This window comes from Haliotis cracherodii, unplaced genomic scaffold (genome assembly GCF_022045235.1).
Source record: "Haliotis cracherodii isolate W230 unplaced genomic scaffold, xgHalCrac1.p SCAF_22, whole genome shotgun sequence".
Lineage (NCBI taxonomy): Eukaryota > Metazoa > Mollusca > Gastropoda > Lepetellida > Haliotidae > Haliotis > Haliotis cracherodii.
In genome coordinates, this window is record NW_027266278.1 from 5,505,413 (window position 1) to 5,529,047 (window position 23,635).

Sequence of the window (23,635 nt, forward strand, 5' to 3'; positions counted from 1 at the left end):
AGGGGAATATTGCTCCGAGGGTCCCTACATATCAGTATGGGGAGGCGCGTGTTATTCTGAGATAACACAAAAGTCCGCCTCCGCTCAGGGAAAGTAGTCCCGAAATATTCCGAGTAAATATTATGCTTTCATATCTTCTCACAGTCTAAGCCAAGAAGTTTCATTTTATGTTAAAGCTGTTCTTATAGTGGGAGTGTTCGGTAATCATGATATATCATGGACGATTCATAGGTAGAATAAAGACTTGAGTTAAAATTCGGTTAAACCGAGATGCGGAACGACAGATATAGAAATATAGTACAGTAAACTACGGTTATAACGAACTCAAAGATACCACTAATTTTAATTCGTTATAACCGTAGTTCGTTATAAGCATATATACAACATGGATACTGCAAATGGACGGGACCCCAAAACAGTTCGTTATATCCGTCAGTTCGTTATAAGAGTGTTCGATATAAACGTAGTTTACAGTACTTGGAAAGATAATCATTGTTGGACATTAGGCGAGTCAGCGTGGCCGTGTTGAATGTTTAGGATATGAGTTGTTTATGTCTCAAGTGTCTAGTGTATTCAGATATACATGAGTGTGAGTGAGTATGGTTTTACGCCGCTTTTAGCAATATTCCAGCAATATCACTGCGGGGGACACCAGAAATGGGCTTCACACATTGTACCCATGTCGGGAATCGAACCCGGGTCTTCGGCGTGACGAGCGAACGCTTTAACCACTAGGCTACCCCACCACTCCACTGTATGATATTGCATGGGTTGTGTTACCTACACTGAAAGCGGCATTAAGGGACTAAAACAAGGACTGGTCGGCTCGGAGTCACTGTGTCTGAGTGGGGTATTCATGTTAAACTGAGGCATGGTATCTCAGTGGGCTAGCACTATAAATCGGCATCAGTCCGGACTAGTACAAGCAGCCACACACACATACACACATACACACATACACGTAGCTATATAAGTGCAATAATCTTGGACGCGAAGTTAAACCCCATTTCACCTCACCTCACATTAGGGGCGGTCGGGTAGCCTAGTGGTTAAAGCGTTAGCTCGTCACGCCGAAGACCCGGGTTCGATTCCCGACATGGGTACAATGTGTGAAGCCCATTTCTGGTGTCCCCCGCCGTGATATTGATGGAATATTGCTAAACGCGGCGTAAAACCTCACTCACTCACTCACCTCACATTATCACCCATGTCATTATCCCATTAAATCCGCCAACATTACCGGAGACACTACATCTAAAACACTTCTCTTTGTAAATTGCTCCGACCTATCAACGCATTGACAACACTTTTTCAAAGCACCTACAAAGAGGAAACGAACCAATATCGACCAGTTTTTTAAAAATCCTTTAAATTTATATGAGTAATCAAATGCTCTCTTTGAAACCCGAGACAACGGGCTTGTGGCGCGTTACACACAGGTGATGTGTTGTAAATGAAACATGAAACGAGAAACATGATGTTTTCAACGTCAGGCAGATTACGCTAAGCGAGCGAAGTCTTCCATTAATGACGTTGATTAACAGCAGGCTTCACTGCAGCTAATCCACACGGGCCAATCACATTGAGACGATAACAATGTTCCCAGTGGTATATATGGCAGAAAATTACTCATATTTACTGTCAGAATCCGATATTTCCTGTCACTGCACGGAAACTGGTTTCAACCACGTTCTGGTGTAAAAAAGATTCGATTTTTATCAGATTAAAAATGACAAAATTCTCCCTATTGGAGAATGACATGTGCTGTTAGTTTATTCGAACACGGTATAACCGAAAAATAAACCTATTTTTCTTGTACCTTTTCATCATGAAAAGTGTTTACTAGTAGTTTCAGAGGCCAAACAATAAAAATATGACAAGTATCTTATTCATTTTATTCATAAAATCGGTTCATATTTCTATTTCCAAAATAAACGCACCATGGCTTATGCCCCTTGCAATATGACGTCATTGGTGACAATTGATAAAGAATGACGTCATGAAACTTTATTAGACTCGTTTCACGAGGTGTATGTAGAGGTGTGTGGTTCTATCTTCCCAGATGCGCAGCCTATTTTGTACAGTGCCGCGCTGTATAAGATACAACAGGTGATGTGGGTCTTCTCTTGTTTCCACTTGATTTTCCTCGTTTCCATACCGCGAAGCTTGCTCGTTTTGGTTCAAAAGCGTATGGTTTTGCGATTTCTTGAAGGTGTCAAGGGAACTTCTTCGGACCAGGCAATGTATCGGATGCCATGTTGTCTCACCATAAACTGGTACTTAATATCTTTTGCGTTATGACAAGACAGGGACCCAGTTAAATTGGCACCAATTACGTCATAATCCAAGGGGGATAACTCAGGCCTGTTTAGCTCGGAAACCGAAGGCCTGATAACGGCATAGCATTTTCACACTATTTTGAGCTCCCTACTTTCACTGTGAGAAAAATGAGTGTATATTTTCAAACACTGATACTAACTAATTCTAAAATTGCGTTTTGTTTAAAATAAGAAAGAAAGTTATTTTTGTCTGTACACTTCCCCTTTAAGATGACATAACCGATTGTGTATTAGATGTGTTGAGCTCGAATTGTGTATATTTTATTCATGCGAAAAGGAGGATGTTTCACATTTAGTCATGGTTTCCCTTTTCGCGAACACCTGGTGTCATCACTGATTTTCAGTTATCCATTCATATAACATTAACCGTTATTTGCCTTTTACGTCCAATGAATCTGTTTGGGCGGATAACCGAGGTTATTCCCTGGCGTTTTATATTTACCACAAAGTTCTTGTATCCTGAAATAACAATTCCATTTGACTTTCAACAAAATATACTGACTTTTGAATGTTGTCTCAGTGTCACGAATGTTTTAGTGTATATTAGGGGAAGAAAAAAGTGCATAACTTAAACTAAAAACAAAAAACTTCTATCGAAAATAGTTGGTCTGGTGATGAGGAAATAGATTTGTATAATTTCAGTTTGTGTTTATGATTTTTTGGTTAGATGCACAAACTAATTAATAATATTACGCTCAATGGGTTTTCTGATTGAAGTAAGTTTCAAATTACGTACCCCTGACTGGATTGGAAATTAGCATTTCCATATATCTGCACTTTACATCAGGACCTTACGAACCTAAGGAACATTAGTAGGATTGCAAGCTCGCTGAACAGCCGGGAGTTTATGAACCACCAAAGTCCTTAAAGTCGGTCACATGTGTCCTAAAATACTGAGTAGGACTCGCCTCCGTGGTCTGGTGGTAGAGCGTCCGCCCGGAGAGCGGAAGGTTCGGGGTTCGATCCCCGGCCGCGTCATTCCAAAAGACGTTAAAGGATGGTACTTGTTGTTACCCTTTCTGGCAAGGACTGGTCGGCTCGGAGTCAGTATACTTTATCTGGGTGGGGTATCCATGTTAAACTGTGGCATGGTATCTCAGTGAGCTAGCACTATAAATCGGTACTAGTACAAGCAGCCACACACACACGCGTACATGCACGTCGCTATATAAGTGCAATAATCTTGGACGCGACGTTAAACCCCATTTCACCTCACCTCCCCTCCCGTAAATAAATAGTTTTCTGAGACTACATTACACTACAGTGACGGGTTTAGCTAAAACATGTTGATACATCTCACAACGAGGCAGATATTGTATATCACTGATCGCTATTTTTACCTTCATTTCTTACCCATATTGGAAATGTATATCAGTTGTCTACAACATCTAAACTTATAGTCTCTCATAATTCCATTGACATGGCTTACGTGTCTTAACACATTTATTCTACAGCCAGCATCTTACTATTTACTTAATTTCCAGTGGAATATTATTTCCCCATACGAATACTCTTTCTTTCATTAATCCAATTAGTGAGTGATATGGTTGTAACAGTTTCTCCAGGATTCTAACCGGTGGTAAGCGGATCCTGCCACGCCTAAGGGGAGCAACTGAGAATCGCGGCACCTTAGACTACTGAGACCCCCTTGTCTATAAAAGTGAAACCCGCCAGCATGGTATGGTACTGACAGACCCAGAACGATAATCAGCGCGAATTTAGGATTCGTACATCACCGGATCCTGTCACGTCTAGTGGGCGCAACTCTACACAGTGAATTGCGACCATCTCTTTTTCATATTGTGAAGATCTGGTGCCATTGCAGATAGTACCGACAGGTTACTATTTCGAGGTACGTGGCTGTATTTAACTATTTATTCCTAAGATGCTAAGACGCTGGTTAATAAGATCCGATTGGAAATGGTAAATTTGAAATGGCACGTCATCGTGTAAGTATGGTAACAAAAGAGGAATACTGAACCCAGTCTTTGAAACGTGTACCTTACTTACCGAGATGAGCTGCATGCCGACAAATGAATGCGTCCCCGTGGGTAGGGCTATGCCGAGCTCCTGCACCTTGGGGAACTGTTTGTGGTCGTGGATGAGGATCTTCACCCCTGCGGCGTCGTGGGGCCCCGGCATGTACTCGTACTGCTCCACATTCAGCGTCAGGGACAGGCCGTTCTCTGCCCCTGGGACACGAGGCAATGGTCGTCATGTATTGGGGTATAGCAAGGGACTTGTGGCTGTGTGTATGTTAGATACAAGGTTCGTAACATCTGGCAACTGACTTGTGAAATTCAAGAACCAGATTAACTACATGTACATACCTGTATATGTACTATGTAGAGAGAGCGAGTGTGTGTGTGCGTGGTTGCGTGTGTGTGTGTGTGTGTGTGCGTGCGTGCGTGCGTGCGTGTGTTTGTGCATGTGTGTGTGTGTGTGTGTGTGTGTGAGAGAGAGAGCATTAGGCATTGGTTATATCATGTCTATTCAAAGTCGTCTCTCGGCAAATATGGACAATAACATTCACCCACACCCGTTATACTTAATAACCGACGTTCGGTTCGAAAAAGGCAATATTAATATTCGACATATCCAGCACTGGTCGATGTAGCTGAATCATCACGATCTGACTCTGTTGATCTACTCCACTCTGTTACTCACTGGGAGTTTCACGTATGTCCCACGAGTTGACTCCATTGCTCGCCTGATTGCATCAACATGATCCCCCTCTCTGTACTACGGTTATCTCGAAGGGTTCGACATTTTTGTCTCGACCTCACGCCAATAGTGTTATAGTGCAGCATACATGTCAAGTCCTGCTTCTTGATATTATTTGTCACCACCTTCATGTCACAGGACTACACTTAACTGTACGTTAAAGTCAACTTCGGTTGTGTCAAAGGTTTTCTTTTTTTCAGTTCAAGATATCGTGATATTTTTGTTCTAAATCTCGAAGTTATCCGAAACATCCTAGCTGTGTTATATATCTATCTATGCTAGAGGTCATTTTGCATAATTTAAGCTTACAGTTCATTAAGCAAGGATTTAGCAAATGTCGTTTCTCGTTCCAGGCAACAATGAAATCAATTTCCTGTATATTTGACTCCGATAATATTCCGCCATGTTGAGTGACGGTTCCTTTGTCAAACCAGAAAGTATCTAGTTACAAATACCTGGTCTATATGAAATTAAAACACCACAATACAATTCAACAGGCAGTCACTGACAACTTTGGCGAGACCATCTCTTGCCATACTGTGACAAGCACAATGGAGTCTCGTGCTCATCTCGCACTTCAAACAAGGACGATAACTCTTATTCCACCCGCGTCTTATAGTAAAATTAACGTAGGCGTTACAGCAGTGCTCGCTTATTCCTGTTGTAAAAGAGTTTAACATCTTTGGCAATCCATGCTAATCATTCATCCTCAGCTGTGCATCTATTTTTAAAATTATTAATTATTATTTACAGTTAGACGAAGGAAAACAAGACGAAAGTGGTTTTCTGTTTTAAATGGTTTTTAAATGACTATTTTGTTAAGAGTGGCAATTTCGCTATTGTCTTTTCAATGATTGAAAAGACAAACTTTAAAACTCATTTATTTCATGGCTGAATTTCTCTTTCAAGGACAGCAATAACAAATAATACACAAATGATAATTTTATATGAATTAATTCAAGTATTTCTAAATATATACCAACAACATATTGTGACCATTTTAATATTCAAACCCCGTTGGGACTCCCATGTTTGTTTGTTTGTTGTTTAACGCCGCACTCAGCATTATCCCATCTATATGACGGCGGTCTGTAAATAATCGAGTCTGGACCAGACATTCCAGTGATTGACATCATGAGCATCGATCCACGCAATTGGGACACGATGACATGCATCAACCAAGTCAGCGAGCCTGACCACCCGATCCCGTTAGTCGCCTCTTATGACAAGCATAGTCGCCTTTTACGGCAAGCATGGGTTGTTGAAGACCTATTCTACCCCGGATCTTGACGGGTAGCCCTGTGCTTGTAATTAAATGCGACATAACGGATGCAGTGGTCAGACTCGGCAGCCTGGTTGATTGCGTAGCATCGTACCCCGACGACTCGGATCGTTGCTTTTAAAGTCAATCACCGGTTTGCCTGGTCAAGACTCGATTATGTACGAGCAGACATCACATAGGGGGGATATTACCTTGTGCGGCGTTAAACATCAAGCAAGCTTTAATATTCAAGCTCGTTCTAAGTTAAGGTTTAATATAAAATTATAATCTTATCAACTGATGTAAACACATGTAGCTGACTGCTGGATATAAAATAAATAGCTTTAGTATAGTTGGTATTTAACGGAATAAATCGTGTGGGAGTAACTTAGTCTCTAACAGGTTTAATAAGCCAGAATATGCATTTATTACATTCTTCAGAGTGAAAGACTGAGTTGAGAAATTTAGAAAAGTGACATTTTCATTGCAGGGAACACTTGATATTTCACTGCAGTGAACATGACACTTTGAAAGAATTACTGTCATACAAGAGTTAACACCCCGCAAACTGTATCCCTTTATCGTAAGTGTCCATCTTCCCGAGGCAAAGGAGTTAACTGACTATAAAAGTCCAGTTTCCACCCTTGCCGAACTAGGCTGGTATTATGGAGTTACGTTTTGTCTGGACTAACGAGTCTATGCATAGTCCAATCAAAATCGCGCACCCAAATCAAAATCCGGTTCGTAAAGTGTCGTGCAGATTTCGGTCGATTGCAGGATTTGCAAAGCATGTGCATCGCCAATTCGTTGTCAGCAGATATTTTCCAAATCCTTTCATGTTTTTAATCAAGGTGCTCACGTGATTTGATGCATTTCGCGATGTAAGACCCGTTTTATCACAATATAGATCTTGATTATCGATCAGATCGTCCTGACGAAACAAACCAAAGTGATACGACAGGTGGAATTTGATTGGTCCATAGGAGAGGCTTAGAAGGGACATTGTTGGTAATAGCCACTGGTGGCGCAACGATCGAGCCCAGTTATTCCAGCCTAGTTCGGCAAGGGTGGAAACTGGACTTTTCAAGTCAGTTAACTCCCTTGCCTCGGGAAGATGTAAGTGTCTGGCCCGTTAACAAACTGTTGACCACCTTTTTACGCTAGTTCCACATTGACAAAGCAAACTAATGACAGATGGTCATTTATGGAGTTAATATCGCTTATTACCGTTTGTTATTCTCCAGAAAATGTTTCTCCTCTAATCTAATCTATCTATCTATCTATCTATCTATCTATCTATCTATCTATCTATCTATCTATCTAATCCATCTAATCTATCTATCTATATACCTAATCTATCTATCTATCTATCTATCTAATCTAATCTATCTGTCTGTCTGTCTGTCTGTCTGTCTGTCTATTTAATCTATCTATCTATCTATCTATCTATCTATCTATCTGTCTATTAGGCGGTCGGTCTGTTGCTGGACCTACCTGGTGAGAAGACACGAAGCACGTCCCTGGTACCCTCGTCGGGGGTGTTGAAGGTGTAGCAAACGCCGTGGTCGGTCACTACCTCGGTGAAGTTCTCAGACCCACACGCTACTCCCCTCCACGTGCAGCTGGGGAAAAACACGTATTTCGGTAAAATCTTGATGTGGGAAGAGAACCCAAGTGATGCAGGCCTTAGACAAGTACCACAAGGTGATGGTGCTGATAGACCAAAGGTCATGGCAAATCGAAGCTGTGTAGCAAGGGAATGAATGAGAGAGTTTAACGCCACTTTGAAAAGTATTTCAGTGATATCACAGCATGTCAGGTTTATGTCGGAGGAAAACCAGTGATGGATCTTGGACATAATAATTACAAACCTAGATTGGTAATGAGGTCGAATCTGGGATTACTAGGTTATTAGGTTTATTACTGAAATGGACTTTAATCCGCTGGATGACGAGTTCTTTTTCTTACGCACATTTTCCTTAAATAGGAAAAGTGAAGGTTGTGCGAGAATTGCGCTCACACGGCACTGGATCTACCTCCGGCTATAAAATTACCCATAGACGTAGAATAGTAAATTTCCATTCCGATGGTGTAAATTTAACTGCAAATATTAAACTGGTTTGAAAAAAAGACACAGGAAATTTCTCCGCTTTTTATCGAACACCGATAAAAGTACTTTGCGACGACGTGTTCTATTTAGAAGCTTTACGGAAACTGTAAGCGAACAAAATACAGTCTAATATCTACACGACATTAATATATATAATGGAGTTATATGCATATGTGTAATGACATAAATTCAATGCAGAAAATAGCCTGCCGTAAATGACGAAAACTGATTTTTCACTATGACGTGAAAAAAAGTTCACTTCGGCGTTCGTGTTTGCGTATTTTCCAAAACATCCTAAACAATTCTAGGGTTATCGGCGACGTTTTGGAATGATCATTGGTGATTTCATAATTGACAGATACCCGTGATCACAAATATGCTATTTGTGAAATTAATTTCCGAAATATCCGAAATTTAGATTTCAAAGTCTTTTTCATTAATATTGTTTGGCCTAAAATGCCAGTGGATGATATCACAGAAAAGGGAACAGTGTGTGTGTGTGTGCGTGTGTGTGTGTGTGGCTGCTTGTACTAGTCCGGACTGATGCCTATTTATAGTGTTAGATCACTGTGATACCATGCCACTGTTTAACATGAATACCCCACTCAGACACAGTATACTGACTCCGAGCCGACCAGTCCTTGTTTTAGCCCCTTAGTGCCGAGCGCCAGACAGGGTAACAACAAGTGCCATCTTTTAACGCCCCTTTGTATGACGCAGCCGGGATCGAACCCCGGACCTTCCTCTCTACAGACAGACGCTCTACCACTAGACCACGGAGGCGGTCTAACATCCAATGGTTGGTTGGCTGGTTGGTTTGTTGTTTAACGCCGCACTCAGCAATATTCCAGCTATATTCCAGCTATATGACGGCGGTCTGTAAATAATCGAGTGATTGATATCACGAGCACCGATCCACGCAATTGACATGCATTAACATCCAATGAATACACTAACCTTACAATGAGGTCCTCCTTCGTATGTGTTGTGTTTTTGAAGAGTTCCCTCAAAGTCAGATGACTGAAGTTCCTGACGCCGTAGTCACAGTCAGAACTCGTCTTCCTTCCCGTGTAGAGGTCAGTCAGAAGCTGGTAATGCTTCAGCTGGGCGGCCTTGCTGGCGCTAGAACAGACGCAGATAATTCATTATGAAACTCCGTTACCAAGACATACATGGATGCCCTTCTTCGTAATATACATGTCTGTACTTGCTGTATCATAGGCTTGGTGTGGAACCTGTCTCCAAATATTCTTTGAAAGATTATAAAAATCCGAGCTGTACTGAGGGTATACACCCTAGAAGGGTGGAAGCATCACATGAAACAAGAAATGGTTATTCGATGGTGATTTATTTGATACGGGTATCATAGCTGAATTAGACGTTGGGGGCACGGTTGGTCCAGACTCGATTACAGTAAACTACGGTTATAACGAACACGCTTATAACGAACTTACGGATATAACGAACTAACTTTATAGTCCCGACTATTTGCTGTAGTTATACTGTATATATGCTTGTAACTAATAACGGTTATAACGAACTAAAATTAGTAGTCCATTTGAGTTCGTTACAACCGTAGTTTACTGTATTTACAGACCGCCGTCATATAGATGGAATATTGCTGAGTGTTGTTAAACAACAACAACATACTACGATCCGTCAGATCAGCCACGTCGTCCTAAGGGACTGTTGTAAAATCGATTTTTTATTCTAAAATAAACAACAACAAAACAACAGTATTGTTCCTGGATTCATCCCTTGCTTCATGTCACCTTAACCGTGATTGTTGTTTTTGTTCATCTCTTTCAATATCCAGTAAACTACGGTTATAACGAACTCAAAGGGACCATTAGTTCGTAATAACCGCAGTTCGTTATAAGCATATATACAGCATATATACAACAAATGGTCGGGACTAAAAATAGGTTCGTTATATCGGTCAGTTCGTTATAAACGTGTTCGTTATAAACGTAGTTTACTGTAATCCCACACTGCATAGCGTATCCTACCCAGTTGTTGATGACTTTCTTGATAAAGGTACGAGCACTGCACGATATGTCGCAAAGAAATAATAAAGAAATTAAACTCCATCAGTCAATCCTGTCTTCACGAAAGTCATTCGTAGGCAGTCAGACCGACCCGACTGTGGCAAGCACTGCCAGTCGTTTAACACTGAAGGTTAAGCGCTGGAAGTAGACCTTTAAGGGAGAGCGAGTATCATGTACCAACCATCTCTTGGAGCCAGTCGTGATAAGGAAGATAATAACCTCTTAATGTTTTCCCTCGACGCAAAAACGAATGTGCCACATCTTTTGAAAAAAACATGTGCGATAGCCTCGCGTTACTGTACCGATATTTGAAGCGCATGAAGCCATGATGGTTTTATCAGTGCAAACTACAGGGGGTTTAACATGGCGGTAAGGTACAGGTTAGATGTGATAAATATAGACTTTATCATAGGCCCCTGTGGCTAAATATATTGGAGTGGCACTGTTTAGATTCTGTATCATTCTTGGCCAATTAATACATGATTTGGGCAATATGAATATTCTTCTTCAAACCTTAACATGTATAATTATGTTCACAGGGTATTTCCGCGGTATGAACGTGCCAAACTTTCAACGTATGGAGTGACCCCTTACTCCAAGTCGAAATATTTCCTGATTTTACTTGCATTGGAATGTTTCGGCTTGTTGTTTTTGTCTGTATATTGGTTGCTGTGTCTGGTGACTGTGTCTGTACATTGGTGACTGTGTCTGTATATTGGTGACTGTGTCTGTATGTTGGTGACCATGTCTGTATATTGGTTGCTGTGTCTGGTGACTGTGTCAGTATATTGGTGACTGTGTCTGTATATTGGTGACTGTGTCTGTATATTGGTGACCATGTCTGTATATTGGTTGCTGTGTCTGGTGACTTTGTCTATATATTGGTGACTGTGTCTGTATATTGGTGACTGTGTCTGTATGTTGGTGACCATGTCTGTATATTGGTTGCTGTGTCTGGTGACTGTGTCTGTATATTGGTGACTGTGTCTGTATATTGGTGACTGTGTCTGTATGTTGGTGACTGTGTCTGTATATTGGTGACTGTGTCTGTATGTTGGTGACTGTGTCTGTATATTGGTGACTGTGTCTGTATATTGGTGACTGTGTCTGTATGTTGGTGACTGTGTCTGTATGTTGGTGACTGTGTCTGTATGTTGGTGACTGTGTCTGTATATTGGTGACTGTGTCTGTATGTTGGTGACTGTGTCTGTATGTTGGTGACTGTGTCTGTATGTTGGTGACTGTGTCTGTATGTTGGTGAGTGTGTCTGTATATTGGTGACTGTGTCTGTATGTTGGTGACTGTGTCTGTATGTTGGTGACTGTGTCTGTATATTGGTGACTGTGTCTGTATATTGGTGACTGTGTCTGTATGTTGGTGACTGTGTCTGTATATTGGTGACTGTGTCTGTATATTGGTGACTGTGTCTGTATATTGGTGACTGTGTCTGTATATTGGTGAGTGTGTCTGTATATTGGTGACTGTGTCTGTATATTGGTGACTGTGTCTGTATATTGGTGACTGTGTCTGTATATTGGTGACTGTGTCTGTATATTGGTGACTGTGTCTGTGTGTTGGTGACTGTGTCTGTATATTGGTGACTGTGTCTGTATGTTGGTGACTGTGTCTGTATGTTGGTGACTGTGTCTGTATATTGGTGACTGTGTCTGTATATTGGTGACTGTGTCTGTATATTGGTGACTGTGTCTGTATATTGGTGACTGTGTCTGTAAAAGTCTCCTACACCAACATCTAGAAATCTAGAACAAGTGTAATATTATATTTTACAATCTTTGCTTCGAAACTCAATTTCAAACTGGCTTCGTTTGTCCTTATACTTCGTTATAATGAGTCTATAGTAAGCTACCCGTGTAGATCTCGGATAGAATAGGTCTTCATCACCCAATGCTTGCCGTAAAAGGTGACTATGCTTGTCGTAAGAGGCGAATAACGGGATCGGGTGGTCAGGCTCGCTGACTTGGTTGATGCATGTCATGATATCCCAATTGTGTTGATTGATGTTTATGATATGAATCGCTGGATTGTCTGGCCCAGGCTCGATTATTTACAGAACGCCGTCATATAGTCAGAATATTGCTGAGTGCGGCGTTAAACAACAAACAAACAAACATTACTGGTATGCCAGGATAAGTTGAGTTGTGACTTGACAATTAACCCCATGTGACTATGTATGAGGCCTGACCATTGTCAAGAAAGGGGTAGTGAGTGGTCCCCGACAAGTAGTACGCTGGGTATCTCCGTGTCCTGTCTCGGCTAACAACGAGTTCTAGGGGAGAGTTCAATAGTACGTGCTGATGTCAGGAGACCCATGACTGTGAAAACGGTGACCCCAGCTTTAGATAGATATCAACAACTGAGATGCATCGTGAGAATGAAGGGAATTCATGTGCTGTAAAAATGAAAATTTCAATATTTTTTTCACCCCAGAGAGCAATAATGAATAGTGTCATGTCATTCATCAAATGATTGTGAAGGTTGAGACCTTAACGCAGTTACAAGTGACTCAATGACATTCTTCTTAATTAATCCCATGTGATTTTGTGTGGGGTTTCAGCATGTTGTAAACGTGGTTGGTTTACCCTACCCTGGATAACCAATAGAAAGTGAATGGGTCACCAATGGCACTTGTTTATATAGAAAGCTTTCCGATATTTCTGAATGTTTTCTAAGCAATTGAATGGTCGACATCTGGCTTTCGATGTCATTACTCGAACCCTTTCGTTAAACATTCTCATTCCCGGAACGTTCACGTTCAAGTGTGCGTCATTAGTAATCTGAAACAGCTACGTCCAACTTGACATTAATTGTCACTTTTTTCTTTTCTCAAGTGTTTGTTAAAAGTTTGTTTGTTTGTGAGTTTATTTAACGCCACACTCAGCACTATTCTAGATATATATACAGTGGTCAGCAAATAGTTGGACAAGACAATCCAGTGCTTGGACATCGATCAACGCAAAAGGAAACGATGAAATGCGATCAACCAAGTCAGCGTGCCTGACCACCCGTTCCATTTAGTCGCCTTTCACAACAAGCATATGTTGCTTGGGGTATATATTCCTATTGCTACTCAAACGTCGTATTGAAAGAATAACGTCAACGTCAACTTCAAGATCAACGTCAACGTCAACGTCAACGCCACAGTGCTCGTGGGTTTCACCGAAGTGGTAAACGTCTGATACCTGCATCACTTCGGGCTTTTCTCACACATTAAGCTGACACGCCGTGATATAACTGGAATACTGTTCAAAGCGGCGCTAAACCCAACTCACTCACTCACTCAACGCCACAGAGAACAATCAGTTTCTACTTATTAGTCTTAATGTATTCTATTGGGCGTTAGTGGTGAAAATTATATGAATGAAGCACTGAAAATTAGTGACACTATATTCACGAAAAGGGCCAGAAACTATTGAATACATGTGGGTGGTCGGGTAGCCTAGCTAGTGGTTAAAGCGTACGCTCGTCATGCCGAAGACCCGGGTTCGATTCCCGACATGGGTACAATGTGTGAAGCCCATTTCTGGTGTCCCCCGCCGTGATATTGCTTGAATATTGCTCAAATCATACTCACTCACTCACTCAAGGTCTAAAGACACTTCTGGGTGTCAGGTGAACTTTTTTATCAACCAATCAGCTTTGAGGTTTTAAAATTCCCTCGGTATTCACACAAGAATCCTTGATTTCTGTATGGTTCCGAATGTAGATAAATAAGGCCGCGCCATTAAATTGATATGAATATTCTATACATCCTATCATTTCTGAGCGCCATGGCATCTACACCCAAAAGGGAGTGTCAAATGAATATTTGTGTTCTGTGTGGGTTTTCATTAGTAGTAATAGAAATTTCCGAATTTAGGGAGTAAAGAAATGTAGCCGAATCATTTTAGAAAGCTGACATCTGATTGGCTCAAGAACCCACGCATCTGCCATTTAGATTGGGCGGTCTGATCTTCGTGCAGAGAGGGATCGTATCAAAACAAATGATCTGAATTTTATGAGATGGAACGAGGTTTCAGTAAATATACCGCCAAATCGGGACCCGGGTTAGAATAGGTCTCTAGCAACCCATGTTTGTCGTAAAAAGCGACAGAAGGGATCGGGTGGTCAGGCTTTGCTGATGTTGATGCCTGTCACCGTATCCCTCGATGCTCATGATGTCAATCACTGGATTGTCTCGTCCAGACTCGATTATTTACAGACAGCCGTCATACAGATGGAATATTGCGGATTGCGGTGTTAAACAACAAACAGACAAGCCGTCAAAACAGAATATATTCACATACGAAAAAGGTAGAAGTTTAGGCTATGCACCTACCGGAAAGCGTTCTGGTTGCAGATGGTGATAGTGGGGAAGAAGAGCGTCTTGTTGTAGTTGACCTGGACGTTCACGGTGACGGGGTAGTCATAGTAGTAGATGATGCGGTCGATAATTTGGAAACTCATGATGGCAACACAAGCTACCGTTAGAACCAGCCATAACATTCTGTAACAAGAAGAAATGACATGATAGACACGCAATTCACTTTTAGATTCACCGAGGGTACAGCAAACAAGATGGGTACGAACCAGTCGGTTGCGTCCCTTAGGCATGTAAGACAAAATTGATCGTGAGTTTGTCGATTTGTGTGTGTGCTTGTGTGTTTCACTAAAGTGGTAATCATAAAGGACTTGCATCACTTTGGGCTTTCCTCCAAAATCACGCTGACACGCCGTGATATAACTGAAATAAATGGGATTCACACATTGCGCCCATGTGGAGAATCGAACCCGGGTCTTCAGCGTGACGAGTGAATGCTTTGACCACTAGGCCCCTGATGAAATGGTTCATTAATTAAATCTATACGGGTAAAAAAATAAAACAATATATAACTCTATTGTATGTGAGTAGATCAATCTCTTTACCCATTAACGATTTATTTATTTATTTATTTATTTATTTATTTATTTATTTCACCGCCGCAGGTTCATTAACAACTTCAGAAATCTCTCACGCCGCGTCATTCGTGACAAACTCGTGTTTTTCCGGAACAAGCCGTTTTAAGCAATATTCAAGCAATATCACGCCTGGGGACACCAGAAACTGGCCTCCCACATTGTACCCATGTCGGGAGTCGAACCCGGGTCTTCGGCGTGACGAGCGAACGCTTTAACCACTAGGCTACAGGAATTTCATCGTTTCCCATTGCGTAGATCGATGTTCATGATGTTAAGCACTGGATTGTCTGGTCCAACTATTTGCTGACCACTATATATATCTAGAATATTACTGAGTGTGGCGTTATAAACCCACAAACAAACAAACTTTAACAAACACTTGAGAAAAGAAAAGAAGTGACAATTAATGTCAACTTGGGCGTAGCTGTTTCAGATCGACCAGTCTTTCGTCCACGTTCCCGTGTGTTCTCTCTTCTGATTGTGATCCAAGGGTACACATTACTAATGACGCACACTCGAACGGGAACTTTCCGTTTCCAGGGCGAGGCGACCGAGAATGTTTGACGAAAGGGTTAGAGTAGTGACATCGAAAGCCAGATGTCGAATATTTAATTGCTAAGAAAACATTCAGATATATTGGATACCGCCCCAAGTATGAATATACGTGAAGTTGTGTGAATTTATCGAAGCATAAAAGCAGGTTTTCAGAAGGTGGCCAATCCGAAACACGTAAATATGTGTTACAAATATATTTTGTAATTAACTATGTATGGAAGTTTAATACAGTATTTCATATGGATTTCTAAAAACGCGTTTTTCTTGAACAATATTAAAATGAAATGTAACGTATCCAGCGAGTTGTCTTCACAGTCACTTCGGATATAACCAAGTTGGGTAAAGGGGGATTTCGCTTATACCGAAACCGGATACATCGGGTACTCCCTTCCAAACCCCTTGGGGACGTATATAGTGATATAAGATAGCTACGCGATAAATCTCAAAGAACAATGAAGAACGAAGTGTGGTCTATTTCACGATAAAGCATTGTTCTACCATGACGTCATTTATGGGATTCGAACATGCGGTCGCAACTTGATGACGTCGTAAATTGGACGACGTTATTTTTCAGAGGGAAGTGTCTAGTGAGTTGTTCCCATAAATGTAGCTAGACAGAGCAGATAAACGCAATGCCCCCCCCCCCCCCCCCCTCCCCCTCCTGTACATAAAATGGACTTGTCCTACATCGCCGAGGTCGGATTCTATTCAGGGAGTCATCATTATTTAAATACGGGTAAATGTTCTTAAAGCTTGTACAATTTATTGACATCCTTAAAAAGAGCTGTACAAAGTGTTGATATCTCACATAGGAAATAAACGAATCGTGGTCGTTGTTTATCATACAATAAAACACTGCAGGGAGAATAAACCACTCGGGGCTGCACTCCTAATGGTTTATTCTCCCTGCAGTGTCATAATGTGCTCGTCGTTTATGTTTTAATAAATGCTTAGGGCCACATACACAAAGAGAATTTAGCGCTAAGACTAGCTTACCTCTTATACTTCAAAATAGGCTTACACAAGTTATGGTGAAGGTGAATATATATAGAATACTCAACGAGCTCCCGTGTAATACCAATTTTATGAAACGAGTGAATAGTTGTGGTATCTGACGAGCGAAAGCGAGTCAAATACCACAACTATTCACAAGTTTCATAAAATTGGTTTTACACGGGAGCGAGTTTAGTATTTTATTTATTACTTGCCATTTATAACGTTTTTTAGAATGATACTGTTGAGTGTGAATAGGCTGACACCTACACGACCCACGGCATAATCCAATTGAGTTCAACATAATGATACTTCAAACACGTCAAAAGTTGAAACGTATGAATTTAATCCCATACAACGGTCTACCTTCAGAATTCAGACGTCCGTTCGACAAAACTATCGTAGCGCTAAGGTTATCGCAACTCACATACTTTAACTTAGACCAACGACTGTCGTTGCGCTACAATACGATCGCCTTGTGGAACGGGGCCTTGCACCTCAAAGTTTACAATCACGTCACAGTACCCGATGAAGTAATTTGTGGAATTTTGTTGCAAGATCCATCGGCGAAATAATGCCGTGTGACGTCAGCCTAGCAACAAGGTTGCTGGGGTCATCGAGTGTGCATAAGCTCCTCCCAGCGATCTATCATCTCCACCCGCAATGTCGTTGAATAAGCCAAGGGATGTCGAGAGCTTTCATGATTTGTTCGTAAATCATGTTCCGAGAGTACATAAGCACGCTTTTGGTATTATACAATGTGTAATACAGCTATATGTTTATTAAACGGGTGATCTCCTCACGGGCAAATAATAAATAGAGAATCTCACCCGAGTGTCTTTTAATATCAAATATATCAACTCGAGTTGATAAAAGTTGAAAAATTCCGAGGCTTGCCAAGGATATTTGCCACTTTTATCAACGAGGGTGAGATTATATTTATCATCCAACATCATTCTTCCAACTTTTTCAATTTGTAGACAGTAATTAGCAGTGTCTTCAATGTAAAAAGTACTGCTAACAGCTTCAGTAGCAGAGCCATTAGTGATGTCATTTGATTGTGACGTCATGGTAACAGTGACGTCACAATGGTCTGCAAAGCATTGTGATGTAATTTCATTGCAGCGATATCTACAGTGTAGATATCGCTTGATCTAATCCAAGCGATATCACCTATGGGAGCCAGTTTTGGATGATAAATTATATATAACGAATATGACGAATAGAACATTTGACTTTTATTGTCAAAGATAATGTTTATTTCATCTTGTGATACTAGAAAAACAAATTCACCCATGAACAAACATTCCAGTGTCGACGGGCCGCTCGATATGATAAACATGTTTCTGGACACGAAAACCAAATGTCATTTATGTATTATTTACATCCCATATTCCTATGAGAATAAACAACAAACACCGAACACCAAACAGTATCCATAATCACATAGATGACCTTGCACAACTGTTAAAATATATTACCCATACAAATTACGCAAGCGTTTTAATCATCACGTCACTGAAACATCGGTTGATGTTGGTTCGTGTCACGCAAAGAAGCATCTTCCTTTGTTATATTTGACGTCGTTCACCAAAAGGGCTCTGGCAATCCAGGCAATGAAATGGTTACATTGCATTGATTCCATGAAAAGCACTTAAACATCCACCAAGCTAATCTAATAAAGGTCCCATGGGATAGTGTAGCTTGCCTATACACCGGGTACGACAAAAGCTTAACGCTACGGTTTGATTGTCACTAAATCTGCATGCAACATTATCGATGTCCAAGTCAGTGTTTTGACGAGCGTCTCTAAAATCCTATTTCGTTTTAGTCCTATATAACATAATAAAACGAAAAAGGAGTAGTTAATTAAATAAAAAAACATGTGACGCGATATGTATCAAACATTTACAAGGTTGTACCTGTGAGAATTGATAGTGTTTTACGCCGCTGCCAACAACGCTCCAGAGGCGTCAAGGCGACGTGATCAAATACTGACACAGTTAATGCTATGACCAACTATGCGCACAACGGCACATGATAGACCATGGCACCCATTTTAACCAACCGATCTTCACTTTAGTGGTCAATAACGACTGAATGACTACAACGCGTGCTGGATCTATTGCCAACGCCAGGTTCTGACCATTGGGTATTCTGGAACAATGATCAAGATGAACAAATAAATGGGAACACATTTTCAAGACCAGGAATAACTGTACACAAATGTAGAGTGTTCACGGGTGAGCAAAAAAATACCCATCTTTCCGACCAAAGAGCGTCCACAAGCCTTTTTATCAAAGTCTTGTTTCCACCCTTGCCGGGGGCACGGGTGGCCCGGTCGTCTAAGGCACCGCGATTCGCTGTGCAGAGTTGCGTCCCTTTGGCACGCCAGAAACCTATGATTGTGGGTTCGAATCCCGGTTCCCCCGATTATGTTTCTAGGTTTGTCAGCACCACACCCATACTCGTGGGTTTCACCGAAGTGGTAAACGCCTGAGACCTGCATCACTTCGGGCTTTCTTCCCACATTAAGCTGACACGCCTTGATAAAACTGGAATAATGTTAAAGCGGCGTTAAACACAACTCACTCACTCAACCCTTGCCATATCAAGCCCACTTTCCTGTGCTAAATATGATTGGACTTCGCACATATCGATAGTCCAATCAGAGAACGTTTCACAAAATCAAAATCCATCGGGAAGATGGCGCATACCCTACCGAAAGCACCCGACACCAGTTAAATATCTGACGTACCTTGAAATTTAATTTTGTGAAAGGAATACTCACGCACGTACGAACATATTTGGATTTCGTGACAGCGTTAAATCACAAACCAACAAACCTTATATCTAACACGTGCATTAATGTTGTTCGTAGTAGCCCATATGATTCTTAAACTATCTCTAGAAGCTATCACTATTGGGAAGAGGTATTTGATGGTACAGGGACACGGGTGGCCCAGTCGTCTAAGGCGCCGCGATTAGCTGTGCATTCGTCACCACTCGCCCCTTTCCGTAACCTGCAAGGAGACTCGTCCCCCATTCGTCACCACTCGCCCCTTTCCGTAACCTGCAAGGAGACTCGTCCCTCATTCGTCACCACTCGCCCCTTTCCGTAACCTTTAAGAAGACTCGTCCCCCCTATCGATGAATGTTATGTGCGAAAATACGACAAACTAATCAGAATGCGCGTATGATTTTAAGTTCTTCGTCTAAGAATCCCTCAGAAATAATTTTTGATTCTACATATGTCTTGCATCTAAAAATATACCCAAGAAACAGTTGAATGTGTTCAATCAACAGCTTTAAATTGCATCTGAAATATAGATAATACATGGGGAAATAATATGTGAACCATTACGCAACAAGTTGACAATTGTTTTAGGTATGCCCGTTTGCGCTAAGACGGAAACCGGTCGCAAAAATGGCCATGAGAGAGGCACGAGTCGCTATTCGGCTTGTCCCGGAATAACACGAGTTGGTCACGCATGACTCGTCCCCCTATCGATGAATGTTATGTGCGAAAATACGACAAACCAATCAGAATGCGCGTATGATTCTTCGAAGTTCTTCGTCAAAGAATCCCTCAGAAATACTTTTTGATTCTACATATCTTTTGCATTTAAAAATATACCCAAGAAACAGTTGAATGTGTTCAATCATACTTTATAATTCCGCACGTCCCAATGTGTTTTAAATTGCATCTGAAATATATATGATACATGGGGAAATAATATGTGAACCATTACGCAACAAGTTGACAATTGTTTTAGGTATGCCCGTTTGCGCTAAGACGGAACCCGGTCGCAAAAATGGCCATGAGAGAGGCACGAGTCGCTTTTCGGCTTGTCCCGGAATAACACGAGTTGGTCACGAATGTTCGCTGTGTAGCGCAAGCGCAGCATATCCAGGGAACCAGACTGGGAGGAACACTAATCAAGAGGTTGTTGGTTCGCATCCCATACTTCTGTATCCCCTTAAAATGCGAAAAAGCACATAGAAAACGTCCCTTTTTAAAATTAATTACAATAATTTCACATAGAGCCAGAAAACGTTTAGCTGAACACAATCCTAAACATGTTTAGACACCAAACGAGTCAGAAGTATGGGACAAGGAACGTGTTTAGGATCTAAACACATCTTTCACAGGGAAGGTTCCACTGTTCTGTCTTCAGAATATATAAAAGGCATATGATAACTTTCTCCGAGTCAACTAAGAGGCGATGGGGTAGGCTAGTGGTTAAAGCATTCGCTCATCATACCAAAGGCCTATTTTCGTGTCCCCTGCCCAAGAATATTGGTAAAAGCGGCGTAAACTCCACTCACTCACTCACTCACTCGTGTAACTGGTGACGGGTCAACCACAACAGTATTAGCTTGCACGTCAGACTCAGGCTATGATCACATAATGACATTATATATTGGTAATTTAACCTTTAATATCCGGCTCTGCTCCCCTGTTAAAGTCAACGCTAATAACAACGACCATGTCACGTAGAACCACTGTATCCTTGGATACGGATGCACTTTAATACGACATTAGGGTTTGAGGCATATTTTTCCTCATCTGCTTCATGGTACCTAACCCAAAAAACATCAGCGCAACAAGCGTGGAAAGTTATCCAACTATTGCAATGTAAATCTTTTATGTATCTGAGATGTGGGGTTTCCTCCAATCCCTAGATGTTGATATAATTCATGACAAGTTTTGTAAATTAGTATTGGGTCTTAAACGTCAAACCCCGAATAAAGCTGCGAGAGGGTAGGTTTGGAGATTTTCTGTGAAGGTTTTTCGATACAAGTGAGTGAGTGAGTATGGTTTTACGCCGCTTTTAGCAATATTCCAGCAATATCATGGCGGGAGACACCAGAAATGGGATTCACACATTGTACCCATGTCGGGAATCGAACCCGGGTCTTCGACGTGACGAGCGAACGCTTTAACCACTAGGCTACCCGACTCCCCCCGCAACTTGATGACGCCATATATTGGATAACATTATTTTTGAAAAGGAAGTGTCTAGTAAGTTGTTCCCCATAGATGTAGCTGGGCTACGCAGATGAACGCAGTGTCCGAACGATCACATCCAAAAGTGGGAGAGATATGACAATCGGTATTAGGAGAATAGGTACAGATGACCGACTTGAGAATTGTGAGAATATGCGGGAAATACCAATCCTAACCCACCTGTTCGTAAAATGGACTTGTCCAAAATTTCCTAGGTCGGATTCCATTCAGGGAGTCGCCAGTATTTAAATTTGGGTAAATATTTTTAGACCTTGTACATTTATCAACCTCCCTAATTGACTGTACATGATGCTGATATCTCATATAAGAAATATTCGGCGCGTGGTTTATTCTCCCTGCAGCGTTTTATTGGACAATAAACAACTCCTACTCGTCTTATACTAGTATTTCTATATTGAGTTAGATGAAAAGAAAGCAGTTATTCAAGTACAAGTACAGTAAAGTACGGTTATAACGAACTTAAAGGGACTACTAATTTTAGTTCGTTATAACCGTAGTTCGTTATAAACATATATACAGCATAACTACCGCAAATAGTCGGGACCAAAAAAGTAGTTCGTTACATCCGTCAGTTCGTTATAAGCGTGTTCGTTATAACCGTAGTTTACTGTATTTACTTTGAAGGCGTATTAGTTATTTATACAATCAGGAAAACCGTAATGTGTTTCTCCGATCGGCACAAATACATTCGTACAACATCGGTTAATGGTTTCTAATACGATGTGATGTTTGTAAATGCATATTTAAAATTGACAAATGTTCGAGAACAATTACCGTGCATTAGCCCCTTTGTCCAAATGCATGGTGCATTATCATTTGCGAAACGTGTTAAAAAACATCAATAGAAATACGAACTGAACCAATGTTCAATAATTATTGCGCACAACGAAGGAGTGCTTTGCCGACCGGTGCAATGCTCCGTCTGTGTTGCTTTGTTTGAAGTGGAACCCCAGCCAGTCTGTGATGAGGTGTGTAGAATTACACAATGTTTTATCAACAGAAGCCATTTGATTAAGTGCATCCATACCTGTCTTACAGTTATTAGTTTTATTGATTCAGCATAACAGATTTTAAGTGATCCATTCGTATATTTCCCCCCTCTTTTTGCTTTTTACGTCAAATGGAGAGTGTTTCGGTGGAGAAGCTAGACTGGTTATTTTCTCTTGCGTTAACGGGGGCACGGGTGGCCCAGTCGTCTAAGGCGTCGCGATTCGCTGTGCAGAGTTGCGTCCTTTGGGCACGCCAGAAACCTATGATTGTGGGTTCGAATCCCGGTTCACCCCGATTATGTTGCTAGGTTTTTCAGCACCATACACGTGCTCGTGGGTTTCACCTAAGTGGTAAACGTCTAAGACCTGCATCACTTTTCTCACACATTAAGCTGACACGCCGTGATATAACTCGAATAATATTAAACGCGTCGTTAAACCCAACTCACTCACGTTAACGCTATGTATTTAGGACATTAGCCACTGCTTGGATTCTGGCACGACAAAGAGGGGTTGTCTGAATGAACCAGAACGTGAAATTTGTGAATGAGATGATTGCCAGTGTAAAATAAATGCCATTTTACGCCTAGCTTCAACCTCTATGGGACTCGTGAAGATCCGGGTAGAT

The 23,635-nt window shown here is 41.2% G+C and overlaps 1 protein-coding gene across 2 annotated transcripts in view; it reads right to left on the bottom strand.

Annotated features, from left to right (window-relative positions):
• LOC139471223 (uncharacterized) overlaps positions 1–23,635 on the bottom strand; it is a 49,968-nt gene that overhangs the window by 9,180 nt on the left and 17,153 nt on the right. For both annotated transcript variants that reach the window (XM_071253513.1, XM_071253514.1), the window contains exons 2-5: positions 14,819–14,986; positions 9,392–9,556; positions 7,819–7,946; positions 4,350–4,531 (exon numbers count right to left, since the gene is read on the bottom strand). In XM_071253513.1, the coding sequence (XP_071109614.1) occupies positions 4,350–4,531; positions 7,819–7,946; positions 9,392–9,556; positions 14,819–14,986 (643 nt within the window). The remainder of the gene's footprint in view (positions 1–4,349; positions 4,532–7,818; positions 7,947–9,391; positions 9,557–14,818; positions 14,987–23,635) is intronic.